The sequence below is a fragment of the Vombatus ursinus genome, unplaced genomic scaffold (assembly GCF_900497805.2).
Source record: "Vombatus ursinus unplaced genomic scaffold, bare-nosed wombat genome assembly UNPS02009824.1, whole genome shotgun sequence".
Lineage (NCBI taxonomy): Eukaryota > Metazoa > Chordata > Mammalia > Diprotodontia > Vombatidae > Vombatus > Vombatus ursinus.
Window position 1 is genome coordinate 8,575,448 of NW_020949602.1, and position 15,340 is coordinate 8,590,787.

General features: G+C 43.6%; 1 protein-coding gene across 4 annotated transcripts in view; it reads left to right on the forward strand.

Moving 5' to 3' along the window:
• NFIA (nuclear factor I A) overlaps positions 1 to 15,340 on the forward strand; it is a 464,681-nt gene that overhangs the window by 363,630 nt on the left and 85,711 nt on the right. For all 4 annotated transcript variants that reach the window (XM_027852710.1, XM_027852708.1, XM_027852711.1 and 1 more), the window contains exon 7: positions 10,722 to 10,850. In XM_027852710.1, the coding sequence (XP_027708511.1) occupies positions 10,722 to 10,850 (129 nt within the window). The remainder of the gene's footprint in view (positions 1 to 10,721; positions 10,851 to 15,340) is intronic.

A 15,340-nucleotide genomic window follows, 5' to 3' on the forward strand; every position in this document is an offset into this window, starting at 1 on the left:
GGAGAGATATGGAAGGTGGGAGAGACAGACAGGGGCAGAGACAAAAAGACAAGAGAAACTTAGAGGGAATGAGAGAGAGGAAGAGAGATATGAGAAGGGTAAAAGGGGGGGAGGGCTTGAGAGTGGGGAAGAGGGAAGGAGAAAAGAAGGAAGAAAGACCTATTTCTGTGAACCATCTCACGTTGAAATGATGAAATATGTTGCCCCCTTCCAGCTTTCGCAGGCACTGCCTCCTTTTGAAATGAATTTGCTTGTGGCAGGGGCTCTGACCTGCCGTGTCGTTATAAAGTGCTTTCAATATGGATCGCTGCACAACTGTATCTTCCTACTTTCCCTGTGACTCAAAGGCCTTTGAAGGAAAAGAATGGAGTTTATTGAGGGTTGCCAGGCAGACTTCACTAGGTAACAGGTGGAGGTCACGGTGGTTTATTTGTGGGGAAGAACGTCGTGCAGAGATGAGAAATCAAAAGCTCTACCATAATAAGGTTTCAGAGGAAAATGCTGACAGGGCCCAGTGTCGATTCCAGCTGACAGAACCTTTTCTAGTGATCATTACTTGATTTCACAGTTCAAGCAATTTTAAGAGGCTTAAAATTATATTTCTCTCCTCTCTACAATGTTTCAATCATTTTCTAATTTTTACTTGAAATAAAGTTGGGGCACTCACGGAGTATCGAAGGCCTGTGTGGCCTCCTCGGTAAAGTCTAATATGAGGCAGGTCTACCCAGGGGCCTTACATAGCTTTGCCCTGAGACCACTTCTCTTCTGGCTTCAGTATCCCAGTGGATTTGATAACCTTGTTTTGGATCCTGTGTTGTTAACATTCAATCAGTGCAAACTGACTTTGATTCATTTTCCTTGATGAGGGCCATGATCCCTCTATTGAAATAGATCTCAACCCATCCATCTCATTTTCTCATCTGGGGGACTCTCCTCCCTGTCTTCCCATAAACACTCTACGAGGGGTGCACCCACCATCCTAGGAGTCTTCCTGTGCAGCGCCTGGCACTGAATGGGTATCAGTGCAGTCCATGGGCCATCTAGGATTTATCTCTCCAGATATTTGATCATCTTCTCTCTCGTCTTCATGCTAAATATGCATAGTTTTCAAGTTTCATCACCTAGATAACCCAGCTACTTAACAAATTTGATTTTTCATGTTTTGCCTGAAACATTAGTAATTATATCTATCTCACCTGCAAAGGCAGAAACTAACCATTCACAAATGTAGTGGTAATGATGGTTATGGAATGACTATGATGGTAGAGGCAGCCATAGTGTGGTAGGTAGAGAGCCAGCCGTGGAGCCCGGAAAACCTGAGTTCCAGTCCTGCCTCTGACACATGCTGACTTTGTGACTCTGGGCAAGTCACTTAATCCCTTAGTGTTCTAGGCAAATGTCTAAGATTATAAATTCCAGAGAATGAACCAACCCGAATTGGTAGGGAGAGCCTCCTTATCAAGAAGTTCTCTATATCAAGGAAATTACAGATTCATGACCTATCTCTGGTGGTGGTGGTGGTGGTGGTGGTGGTGGTGGTGGTGGTGGTGGTAGTAGTAGTAGTAGTAGTAGTAGTAGTAGTAGTAGTAGTAGTAGTCATGGTAGTAGTAGTATATAGATGTCATCCCCATTATTTAGGAACAAGCCTCTCTTCTTCAGTCATAGGTTTGGGGGACAATTAACTTTCTAGCATGAGAAGCTGGGATTTGATTTTTTCAATCCTCATTCAAAAAACGAACTAACTCCAGTCCCCAAAGGACCATATCTTTGTAGTCAGTGACAGAGACGTCGGACATCTCAGCACCAAAGTGTTATTTAAAACCTTCGTTTTGCATGAGGACTGAAACCTCTTATGGCCCCAAAAACAGTAAAGTTCACACCAGATTGTTTCCCAAGTTTCTTCTACACAGGACCCTTTGGTTTATTTAATCATTAAATTTTAAAAGGGAAAAACAAAAGTCAAGTAGACCTCCAGAATGAGGTGAGATTCTGCTGTCCTCAGCACTGCTTTCACCAGCCTGCCCGACCTTATCTCCTGTCCCCCCCCCCCCCCCCCCGCCAGGGTTTTGCTCTTAAGATAACCACACAGTTCTATTAAAAGCAGGTGTTGGGTAACCATATTTGTCATAGGATTTAGAGATGGAAAGAGACCTTGAATATCATTTAATTCAAGTCCCTCAGTTTGCAGAGGAGGAAACTGAGTCACATTATAGTCTTTGGTTTCCCTGAGGCATATAGTATAAAAGCCAGTTTACCTGAGAGATCCTCCCTCCCTCCACCTGTGACCTGCTAGTATCGTTTCACTGCTCATCAAAATGGTGCCTCATGCTCTAGTTCTCTCTAGCCCCTGTCTGCTCTGTGTCTGAGCAAGTTTTGAAATATATCTCTGGATGATCCTCAGTTTAATTTACTTGGAATCATTCCTGGTCCTGATCAACATGAGGCTATATTGGGCTCAAATGAATCTTTGGTCACAGAATGAGTTTAGAAGGAACCTTCACAGTCATCCATTCCAAGCTCTGAGTTCCATATTGGTCAAATGATGTATCCAAGCTCACCCAGGTATCAGATATCAGAGCTAGAATCTGAACCCAGGGCCTCTGCCTCCAAAGTTAGCTCTCCTGCCATTGCCCTCACATAAAACAGCCATCAGAATCCAAACAACAAAATATTTACTGGTAACCTGCTGTGTCTCACGTCACTGTACAAGTTCAGTGTTAGGTGCCATCTGTGCTTTCCCAGTAATTTTACCCTCAGGGACTTTCTGTAAATTGACCCTTCCTTGATTGAACTTAAATCCATAGGAACAAGTTTGGGGGTCTTGGGTTTCCTCATGAAAATGCAGGTATATTCATTCTTGCCATGCCACTGGGATTTCTGTGTATGCCCTGAAAGCATAGGAAGCTCCCAAGAGACAGAAGACTTTCCCCGCTGGCATAGAGACCCAATTGTTGTTGGGGGAAAAAAAGATGGACCCCCTTGGAAAACTTTTCATTTCACTTTTTTCTGAATAATCCATGCCCATCTCATTTCCAAATCATCCTTTCAAAACTTAAAGAAACCATAGGTGTCACAAGGCCCTTTCTGTCACTCAGAGCTTAATTTGTAGGACCTTAATTTGTTTGTAGGGGTAGGGGAACCCTTTTAGACATGCGTTAAGTAGTAGTGAACAGATAAACCTTGGGACCCAGATTTAAGTCTCATTTTGTTCTTACCATCGTCAAAATGATTTTAAAACATTTTCATGTTGTAGCCAAGGTCAGGCTGAATATTTTACTCTGCTTATATCACTTGAGGCTATTAGTCACTGCCATTAGAATAAATAACATTAGGATAGATGGTGTTTTTACAACATTGAGACTAAGAAACCCCAGTGGGTATGGTTGATGAATGAGACCATTTGCATCTTACCAGAACCTCCTTCTATAAATTTCTATACACAAAGAATCACAGAATTGTTCCAAATGGTCACCATCATCACCTTGACCTAAGACCATTGGCTGTGGTCTTTCAAGGGGTCTGCCAGCAGTGTTATATGACAGCCAATGAAAAAGCTAATGGGATCATGCCCTACATTGGGAAAAGTCTGGAAGCCAAGACTAACTAAAGAAGAGATGGTCATTCTGTTTTCTGCCCTGGTCAAAAATAGCTGGCGTGTTGTATTCAGTTCTAGGCAACAGAATTTATAGAGGACTTTGATAAACTTCAAAGTGTCTAGAGGAGGAGGGCAGCTGCTTGGTAAAAGGCCTTGAGTTGATATCAAGATTGATGGAAGGAGCTGAGGGTGTTAATGTGGAAAGGAGAGGTCTCATAGGGGATATGAGAGATGCCTTCAAGTATCAGGTGAAAGAGTGTGCTGTGGAGAAAGGATTTGACCTGCCCTGTTTGACCCCCGAAGTCAGAACCAGGAGTAACGTGTGGATATTGCAGAAGGTCAGAACTAGGCTTGAAATCAGGAAAAACTTGTGAATTAGAGCTGACCCAAAGTAGACCAGGCCACCTTAGGAGAACATGGCCTTCCCTTCCCTAGAGGTCTTCAAGCAAAGGGTGGCTGACCGGCTGGATTTAAGAGTGATCATAATGATAGTGAAATCTTGCATTTAAATACCATCAGCGCCTTTTTAAAACATTCTCCTACCCTGGCAAGAATTCTGCCTTAGAGTCAGAAAGAGGATAATAAAGAGGAGGATGGCATCAATAATAATTCTTCCCAGAGGAGGAGGCATGACCTAGGATGGAGAGGACCAGCCTTGTTCTTAGGAAGACCAAGGTTCAGTCCCTCCATCTGACACAAGCTAGCTTTGTAACATGGTACTGCCACCCAGACTCTCTGGACCCCTTCCCCCTCAGCCCTCAAGAATGTCCATCTTTATAGCTCTTTGGGATCCTGGTTCAAACCCTCAGGACTCCCAGAATCATAGAGGTAAAGCTAAAGTTACCTCATGGCCCCTTTACTCCTAAGATGGCCAGCCCCCTCATTTCACCAATGAGGAAACTGAGGCCCAGGGCATAGAAGTAACTCACTAAAGGCCCCTGAATAAATCATTTAAATGCTCCATCATCACTTTTGTCATTCATAAAATCAGACCAATTCTTGCACTATCTCCTTCGTAAGGAGTTTTGTAAACTTTAAAGACAAGTGGACATGGGGCTTTTTGAGGTGATTGTTACCATTTTTGTTATTGTTACTGTTCCCCTCATTTAGTAACCTTGTGCAAGTTGCTTGTGGTCTGTGGGCCTCATTCTCTCTGTCTGGAAAACAGCCAGTTGAACTAAATGACCTCCTAGACCACTTCTCATTTCCATTGCTATGATCCTCAGTTGCTGGGAGATGCCATTTCCTCATCAGTGGAGTGAGAATAGTAGTAATGATGATGATAAGGGTAATAACAAAAATAATAATAATAATAATTGCAATAATAATAACAGCCCTACAGAGATCAAGAAACCAATTCCTCATAGAACAAGCATTTATTTAGTATCCACTATGTGCTAGGGCCTGGGGATATCCATACAATAAAAGAACCAGTGCCTAGGAAGTTTACGTTCTAATTAAAACGAGATAATGGGTGTAAAGCCCTTTGCAGACTTTAAATCACCTCTTCACTGTCCCTTGTCCTTGTCCTGGTTTCCACTCTCACAGATGGAAGAGATCTCAGAGGCCTGGCTCTCATCCTGCCCATCCCAGATTCTCTTGACAACCCCCCTCTCCCTTTCCCCTATGGCATCACACCCTTTCCCCTGCTCCTGCCTCTCTCTTCCTCCTCTGTCCCACCCCTTCATCTGGTTTGTAAACTGTAAAGTGCCCACAAGAGGCAAGCGATTATCATTTTCCTTGGATTCCAAGGCGGTGCCAAGCTCAGGCCCCACACCCTCAGCAGCTCCGTGGTGAGCCTCTCCAGGCAGCCTCGCCATTGAGCTTCAACATCAGACAAAAACGTGAGCTCTGCTGTTTTTGCCCAGGGTCCTTTCCTGAGCTTGGCATGACACAGGAGTGAAAAGTATAGTAACTGGAGTTATGGTGCGTGCCTCAGGAACTTTGAAGGAAGTTGGGCATGCTAGTTAAATCTTCTTGGTGGTGACTTGAATTACGTGACCGGCGCTCAGACAGCGGATAAGACAAGGTCTTGCTGACCTTAGCAGCATTTCCTGGGGTAATTTTCACAGAAGAATGAGTTTTTGAAAGATTCCTTCAACATCTTTGGTACTAACAGGATTTTTCCCCATTTTTATTCACCATCCAGCATTCCTTTCCATTGCCACCGCCTGTGGGAAATAATTGTATTTTACTGTGATCGGTTTAAGGGAAGTCCCCTCTGCCCATTAATATTTTAGCTCCTCTGTCTCTCTGAAAATAGGTCCCTTTCACTCTCCAACAAAGAGATGGGCTCCTCATTCTTGTCAAACCCAGGGATCTTTCTTCAGGACTTAGTTGTGGAATTGTTTTTATAAAAATATGGAAGTTTTCTTCATTTGGAGACTGAAATTAATTACTGGTGTGGGTTGAGTTTTTTTTTCCATTTCTTTTTTATTTCTTATTCACAGCTGTGACTCACTTCAGTTCCGCGTGGGGCTGTGGGAAGTTGTTAACTAAAGACAGCTTTAAATCAGTGGTAGGGGGATTGGCTGAAAAGAAATGCCAACTGTGAGCTGAAAAGAAAGGGACTCAGAATGGTTAGGTATGGGTAGAGAGAGGGCTTGGGGAGGGGCATTGGGATCATTTGCCTTTTGTGTCTTTTAGAGACAAATGTGGTTTAGGGAAAAGTGAGCTTGACCTGGGATAAGCAGATACCTGGGTTCAAATCCTGCCTTGGACACTAACAAATGATTTTGGTCAGCTCCTAAAGCGCTGGAATGTCAATTTGATGGTTGATCAGGGGACAGAAACACAATACCCAAAGAAAGTTCTGACCCTATATTTTCACTTCTGCTCCTATAAAATGCTCTGATTTTGGTTTATATTTAACTTAGTAATTATGCTTCTCATTGACTCAGTAAGAAAAGGTTCATGAATTTGGCTGTGACCTTTGTAAAACTTTGAAAGGCAACATGATGACATGGACAGAGATGTGCCCTTGGAGACAGGAAGACTGGCCCCTGACACATTTTGACTGTGTGACCCTGGGAAAGTCACTTAACTTCCCAAGGGTCTAGATGAGGCTCTGATCTTCAGAGAAGGTGCCACCTGCACTGGTAAAGGGTGTTTCCCTATCTCAGTGAGATCCCCTGTCCAGCCCTCAGTCCTATTCCTCATCATAATCCTTTTCGGCAGATGGTGAATTACTACTGCCATTTTACAAATAAAGACATCAAGGTTATGAAAGGTTAAGTGATCCTTGTGGTCATCCAGATTTTTAAGTCCTGACTCCCAAACCAGAATTTTTTCAGTTCATGAAATTGCTTCTCATACGATGCCAAGGTCCTGGATGTGAGTTCTGGTCTAGATGCTGCCACCTACAAATCACTTTGCATCTCTGAGGCTCAGTTTCCTGCGCTCCAAAGTAGGGATGGCGAAAGTTACACCGCCTACCTCCCAAGATGGTTTGAAGGAAGACAGTTTGTAAAATTTAAAGTCCCTTAAATTTGAGCTAAGATGGGAAAGAATTTCAAGGAGGAGCACGTGGCCAGCAGCCACATATGCTGCAGAAGGTCCAGGCTGGTGCACACAGAGAAAAAGTCATTAGATTTGAAAGAAGGAGGTCATTTGATTTATTCTAGAGAACCGCTCCAGTCAGATGATGGTGGTGACAGAAGCTGGAATGGGTGGTGTAGGGGGAAGAATAGGGCTGCAAGGTGGCGCCATAGTGAATAGAACATTGGGCCCGGAGTCAGGAAGACCTCAGTTCAAATCTGGCCTTAGACACTAACTGGCTGTGTGACCTCGGGCAAATCACTTCACCCTGTTTGCCTCAGTTTCCTCATCTGTAAATGAGCTGGAGAAGGAAATGGCAAACCATTCCAGTATCTTTGCCAAGAAATCCCCAAATGGGGTCATAAAAAGTCCTGACACAAGTAAAACACCTGAACAGCAACAGGGGGGAAGAGTACTGTCTTTGAAGTCAAAGGACCTGGGTTCAAATCATAGTTCTACTACTTACTTGTGTGACGGACTCTTTCAGAGCTCTAAGCAACTCTCTAAGACTACAAGTCATAAAGAATGTGCCAGCTGACATTGACAAAGCAAATTTCCTCTGCTGATGAATCCTTATCCTTTTCTAAAACTTGGGATTTTTAAGACAGTGTGGTAAAGGCGATGAGGCCCAACCTTGGAGCCATGAAGACAAGGGTGTAAGTGGGGCTTTTCTCGCATACTGACTGTGTGACCCTGGGTCAATAGGTGACCCTTCACCTTTTACTGCCCAGTTCTCTAAGACTATAAATTATAGTGCACTTGCCAGTTGGCATCATTGTAGGAAGTTTTTTGTTGTTGAGTCATTTCAGTTTTGTCTGATGCTTTGTGACCTCATTGGGGGTTTTCTTGGCAAAGGTACTGGGGTGGTTTGCCATTTCCTTCTCCAGCTCGTTTTACAGATGAGGAAACTGAGGCCAACAGAGTGAATGACTTGCCCAGGGTCACCCAGCTAGTAAGTGTTTGAGGCAGGATTTGAACTCAAGAGGATGAGTCTTCCTGGTTCCAAGCCCAGTGTTCTATCCTGAGTGTTTCCCACACCAATGAAATCACAGGTATAAAAAACAAAATAATCAATGTGATCATTTTTAATTATTGAGATATCATAAGGCAGGCAGACGTGCTTTGTGAAACTTCTCCGTTTGCATGATTAATTCACACGATTTTTGCAACACGAAACTGATTTTTAACGGGCAAAATAATGAATGGAAGCCCAATTGTGATTAAAAATTCTACTTAAGTTTCATGTTCTCTTGCTGTCAACACATGATCTAGACTAGCCTTTTTAATTTTGAGCCCATAAAGTGAGAATATATCAAACAAATTAACCAGGAATGATGGGCCCAAGGCAGGTTCTAATGAATTGAGTGGCTCATTTACATCCTAGATGATGTTTTGTCCTACATAGTTTGAGGAATATTTAAAATCATTTCCCTAATACATTCCAGTGAAAATACCTCGGGGTGGGAGATTATCATACTTTGAGTTATGTCACCAAACATACACCACACTTCGGCAGATACTGACTTTCATTTTAGATAGAAGCATTCTGTGTTGGCAATGCTGAGTTAAACAGGGAAGCAACATGGATTTTTGTGGAGTGATCTCACTTTCTAAATGTTAAAATTGACTGACAGTGGACTTTAAGGAAAGTATTTTTTTAATTTCACTAATAAATTTGTAAATCAGAATCTCAATATGAATTTATATTCCATTTTTAATACAGATCTATAATTTGTATTGGTAACTCCCAACAAAGGGCAGCTAGGCGAAGCAGTAGATAGAACATGGGGTCTGGAGTCAGGAAGACTCATCTTTCTGAGTTCAAATCTGTCCTCAGACACTTCCTAGCTGTGTGACCCTGGGCAAGTCACTTCACCCTGTTTGTCTCAGTTTCCTCACCTGTAAAATGAGCTAGAGAAGGAAATGGCAAACCACTTTTGTATCTTTGCCAAGAAAACCCCAAATGGGGTCATGAAGAATCAGACACAACTAAACAAAAACTCACAATGCAAGGTTTCCTTCTCCAAATATATATTTGCATTTGTTTGTCACTTTTAGTCTTATAGAATCACCTGAGATATGAAATGATTTGCCCAGGGTCAAGCAACCAAAAATAGAATTTGAACAAAGGACTTTGTTTCTTTGTGGCCAACTCTCTATCCATTATCCCACATTCCTTCTTATAGTCGAACAGTTGTGTTGTTCTCTTGCGATACTGGAGATCTCTTTCTTCTTTGGAGTGATATTCTACCAGGTTGTTGCTTAAAGGCATCCAGAAGGAACAGAGAGAGGGAGAGACAGAGAGACACACAGAGAGAGACAGAAAGAATGAGAGGGAGAGGGAAAGACAGAGACAGAGAGTGAGAGAGAGAGAGAGAGAAGCAGAAGAGACAGAGAGAGAATGAGACAGAGAGGAAGAGAGAGAAGAAATAAAGAAAAGACAGAGAGAGGGAGAGAGAAAGAATGAGACAGAGAGAGAGGTGAGGATGAAATTCTGCACCTTAAAACACAGGCAGAGGTTAGTCATTTGGTTGAGCTTTTTGAGAAAACCTGTGGGCCGAGCATTTGAGGAGAGCTATGCCTTCCGCCTCTACCTTTGTGGTTCTCACATCTATGACTCTCACTCAGATAGAATACATGCAGAAGTGCACCCCTCAATGGAGAATGGATTTCTCTGGTGCCCTCACTTTGAGGTAGAGGGCCACCAGTGGGTTGGGGCCACAGTCTGAGTCCCGCAAAGATAAAGTGACTTTCCAAGGTCATGCAGGATAATGTGTGCATTTGAAATAATTCACATGAAGTTCTTTGCAAGCCTTAAAGCACTCTACAGATGCCAACTACTACTGTTTCCTAGTCCAATCACCTTACTTTCTGGATGTAAAAGGGAGCAGTCTCAGAGACATTCATTGCATTGCCCAAGAGTCACACTGTTGTTAGTAAAGGTCAGAGCTAGGATTTGCACCCAAGTCCCCAGCCTCCAAATCCAGAGCTCTTATCCCCATTGCATGGAGGTACAGAGCTCGTAATGATGACTTCCCTGGAACCTAGTAAAATCTTAGAGAACATAAAAAATTGAATATAAATTTTTATTGGAATAGGTTTGATTAATACTGGCCAACAAGTATTGGTCCTAGAAAGCTCTGACAGGTATGGTGGAAAGTATACGGTGGTTGAGGGGTTGCGGCCATCAGGAACCAGGTCTAGAACCAAGCATGCTCACTGCTCACTATGGGTATGATTTGGAAATCTCTAGGCTTCCATTTTCTCCTTTGTAAAATCATGCAATTGGACTAGTTGACCTGCCCCATCCCTTTCAGCTCTGAACTTAGAACCCCATGGGCTTTCTGGGCCTCAGTTTCCTTCTCTGTAAAATGAGGAAGTTGGAACAGATGACCCCCTCAGGTCCCTTCCAGCTTTAAATCTACTATCCTAAGCCCAAAGCCCATGACTAAGCACCAGGCTTCCATTTGCTGCCATGTTCAATTTTATTTGTCTGTCCACTTTTCTCGGGCTACTTTTCCCTACTGCATTAGCTCGTCGGTCCGTGACATCGCCTTATTAAATCGAACTTATCGATCATTCTTGCCAGGGATGCCATCGCCAACTACACTAAAGAAGTCAGAGAAGTCTGGTTTCAGCAGCCCCTCACCGTCGCAGACCTCCTCCTTGGGAACGGCATTCACACAGCATCATCGGCCTGTCATTACAGGACCCAGAGGTGAGGCTTTCCCGGGGGACCCCCCCCTCGTTTGTGTGGAGGCAGAGACACCCAGGGATCAGCATGAGGGTTGATGGAAAGCCATCGGTAAAGGTCTGATGCCTTAGGCCTTAGGGCCACCGGGTCATTTCAGTGACACAGAGATAGGTCTGGTAAGAATGTATTTCAGAAAACGGGATCCAGGCTGTTGGTGGTGGGACTTTTGCAGAGAAATGCACTGTGGAAAGACAGCGGGAGTGAGAGGGGGGTGCCAGTAGAATATATATTGAACAGAAAACTAAGTAAAAGATCCCTCGGTGCCCACAGTTCAATGGTGGTTGCCCTCATGGGATGCAATGGCTTTTACCTGCTTCCTTCCTGATGGGCGCCTCGTTTTTGCCACCAAATGCTTTCCAGTCCTCTTTCCCCTGAATCCTCATGTCATTAGTCAGTATTTTGTGTGAGCAGCACACAGCTTTTCTCGCTCCCTGGTTCCTTCTGAAATGGTAGATGGCTTGTCTGGTTCTCATTGTAGAATTTCCATCACTGGGGTCTTGTGCACTTTTAAAGTTGATTATTAAAATGTGTCCATGGCAAGCATGATTTGTATTTTGCTCTAAGGGCACGCTCCTAGCCTCCAGCAAATGTCGGCAAGTCCCTTAATTTGAACATGGTGCAAGAGGAAGGTCTTGGTTTGTTTAAGAGGGGAGATGATGGTTTTCTTTAGTGTAAGTGGGTCTCTGGACTCAACTGGCATCACAAAACACATGTGGAAAAATTATGTTCTCATCTTCTTTGACTTATGTCTTGGGAAGTTGGCCTGTCCTTTTCTTGGTTTCTCATGGATCCCTATCTTATTTCTACAATCCATGTCCCTTTTGTAAAACTAACTATCTTTGTAGATTAGGGATTCTTAATCTTTTTTGTGTCATTGATCTCTCTTGGCATATATCTGGGAAAACCTGTGGACCCTTTCTCAGAATCATGTTTTTAAATTATTGAAGGAAATGCTCAATTTCAGTTAGAATTTAGTGAAAACAAAGATGTAACTTTTTTCCTCTTCAAGTTCATAGGTTCCCTGAAATCTGTCCACAGTGGACCCAAAGCTAAGAATTCCTGATCTAGAGGAAACTTAACATTTCAGCAAAATGGCACCATAGAAAGTCAATAAAACTCAGCATTAGGACAGAACCCAGAGATCTTTGAGTCCATTCTGTACCTTGAAGAGCACACCTTCTATGACACACCCAGCAGGTCCTAGGAAATCCAGGACAGTTTCTAGGGAAGCAGGATGATATCATTGCTTAAAGAAGAATTACTGGATGCCATTGGGGGAATAGGAATAATCGATTGAAAATTGGAAAGCATGGGCAGTCATTATAGAGGCCCAGCCTCTGAGAGCTGAAGGGTCCTTGGGAGTGATCTAGTCCAACCCAGACCCAAACAAGAATCCAGCCTACCAAACCCCCAACAAATGGTCGTCCAGCCTTTACTTGAAATGTCCAGTGAGAGGAAGCCCCCCCACCTCCCCAGGCAGCTGATTAATTCACTTCTGCATGGCTCTGATTATTAGGAAGTTTTCATTTCATCCAACCACAATTCTGCCTTTGCAACAGGTTTGGAGAAATCAAATTGGAGAAAGAAATCTCATCTGATTTACTTTAAGAAAAAGGCCAATTAGCATTTGGCTGTTGTGAGAAACATTACCTTCAATATTGATCACTTGATAGATTCTCATTGTCTGCTTCTAAGAATATACTGACCAGTGGAAGAAGCGCCATTATTCTATATGTTGCTTTGCAGTACAGTGAGGGATGCTCACAGTATTAATTATTTTAATTATTTAATTTAATTATCTAATTATTTTCCCTTACATTTGTTGAACAGTGACTCTGAATAAGGCTTATGTTTGTGGTACAGCAAGGTACACCAGACAGAGCCAAGAGATTTGAACTCTAGCCCAGAATTTGCCGCTAACTCATGGTGTGACCTTGGGAAACTCATTCATCTTTCTTTATCTCTGAGATTAGGATGTTGGACTAAATGGTCTTTAAGGATTCTTCTCATTCAAAAATTCTGACCCTATAGAGTAGGCCTCGTTGTGGGTGAAATTTAACAAAAAGGTAAACTGAGGCACATATTCATTCTCACAGAGAAAGGCAGAAGATGATCTAGGGTAAGAAGCAGTGTAGTAATCATGGAAAGTGTACTGTCCCCATACTGTACGGAAAGCCAGAGCCCTGCCTTTGTTCCATACTATCTGAAGCAGCCCCATTCCACGTTCAGATAGTTAGAATGTTGGTTTTATTGTTTTCCTGTAATTAAGCTTCAGTCTGCCTCCCCACAGCTTCCACAGCTGGTTCTTCTCTCTGGGGCCAAGCAGAACGTGGCTAATCCTCTTGCGTTTTGACATCCCTTTAAATGCTTAACGTCTACCATCATCTCCACTGTGATTACCCAGTAAACAAACAAACCAAAAACTTGCCCAATTTTAGCACCAGATCTCCATGTTTAGGTTAGCCGTGTACTCACCACAGTTCCGGTAAACGTGGTACTGTTTAGACACCACCTGATAGTCTGAGTGAAAGGAAAGGGGCAGTACTTGAGTTGAGTCTTGAAGGACGAGGAGAATTTGGATTCAACTCACCAGTTCACCTAGAGTTGATTAAGCATGTGGTGTGTGCCGGGCACTGTACTGGGTGACAGTGACACCAGGACAAAAGCGACAAGGCCCTTTAAGGAGCTTCCATTCTGCTGTAGGGTGGGGGTGGGGAGAGATATATACCAAGCCAATTAAGTACTGCAGAGTAATTGCAAGAAAAGTAATGGTGAATGGGGTGATGGGGAAATGGTTTGCTTAGGAAGGGATACCTTTAATGAGATTCCAGGGGAGGTGGGAGGTAGGGATTGCTGTAGGGGGAGACAGGAGCGGAGGCTTTCCAGGGTACGAGGGGCAGCCAGCACGGATATGGGAAATGGAACATCAAAAACAGGGAACGTAAGGCACAGGCTGAGGTTGATGTGTGTCATCAATATCCAAAGAGTCTGGAGCCAGACTGGGCTCCAAATGCCCAGCAAAAGGGGCAGCTAGATGGTGCAGTGGATAGAGCTCTGGCCTTGGAATCAGGAGGACCTGAGTTCAAATCCAGCCTCAGACAGCTGTCACTTACTAGCAGTGTGACCCTGGGCAAGTCACATAACCCCAATTGCCTCACCAAAAAAAGCAAAAAACAAACAAACAAACAAATGCCCAACAAAAGAGTTTGCATTTTATCCTATAGTGAAGGTTCTTCCACAAGCAGATTAGAGGTACAAGTGCCTTTGGTCTAGAGAGGAATACCTCTCCATCAGTGTTAGTCGTTGGTATAACTAGTCAATATTGTAGGCAGGATTTGAACCCAGATCTTCCTTTCTCGTAGTCCAACCCACTATGCCACAGTCACCTCTTTCTAATAATATATAAATCATTATATTTGTGGCCATATTATGTCCATTCTTTTGAAACAAAACCCATGGTCTGCCAAGACCACAGCCAGTATGAACGCGCCATCTTGGCAGAGACCTTCAGTGACTATGCCAGCTCCTGACATTCAACACTCGGGTTTTTCAGAGTTGATGCCTCTTCCCTCCTTGTGCCCTAGAGAGAGGGAAGGACGGTCTGACTGTCCCAGTAGCTCCTCAGCCTCTGACTTCTGTGGCTTGGAGAGATCATTTAACCTCGAGGCCTTAGTTTCCCCATCTGCATCCTGGGGATAAGACTGCGCCATGTTGTTCTCCATGTGGTTGGGATTAGTTAATGTCGGTAAAGCACTTCCAACTTGAAAGGGATTGGAAGGAGAAATAAGCATCCCCATCCAGGCACGCAAGCCTCATACATTACAGACAATTACCATGTACTTTGAGCTAATGGTGGGCCGAGCTTCCAAACACTGGAGTTGACTGATGCTGAAAATTTCATCACAGTCAAGTATTTAATTATGACCGTTCTTTATTTGTGGTAATTAGAGATTATTCCTGCTTTTTTCTCTCCCTCCACCCTTCTTTTTCCTGAGCTATAAAATTCTGTAGTGCATTGAAGAAACAGGGATGATTTAGAGGCAGCTATGGACGGACCACAGGGAAAAGCCCGGGTGTGAGCCCCACCTCTCCCACCTCTCTCTGCCTGGCTGCGGGCAAGTACAGGGGCCAGGTAGCTCACCTGCAATAGGAAGGTGACAGCCCGTGAGCTGCCTCCTTTACTGGGAGTTTGTGAAGACAGCACGAGGTCAGAGTCAGTGAGTGGCTCAGATCTTTGAATGACACTTCAGAGTCCCCTGGAATACTCAGAGATGAGCTGACCTTCATGCAAGGTCAAGTGTGCTTAGCTTTGACTACAGAATTGGAGTCACCTGAGTAGTAAGGAGTATGTGTAAAAAAGAAGCAGTGAAAATAAAATAGTAAAGGCAGTCGTGGTACAGTGGAAAGGTCTAGGAATCTGTAGTCAGACGATCTAGGTTCAAATCCTGTTCTAG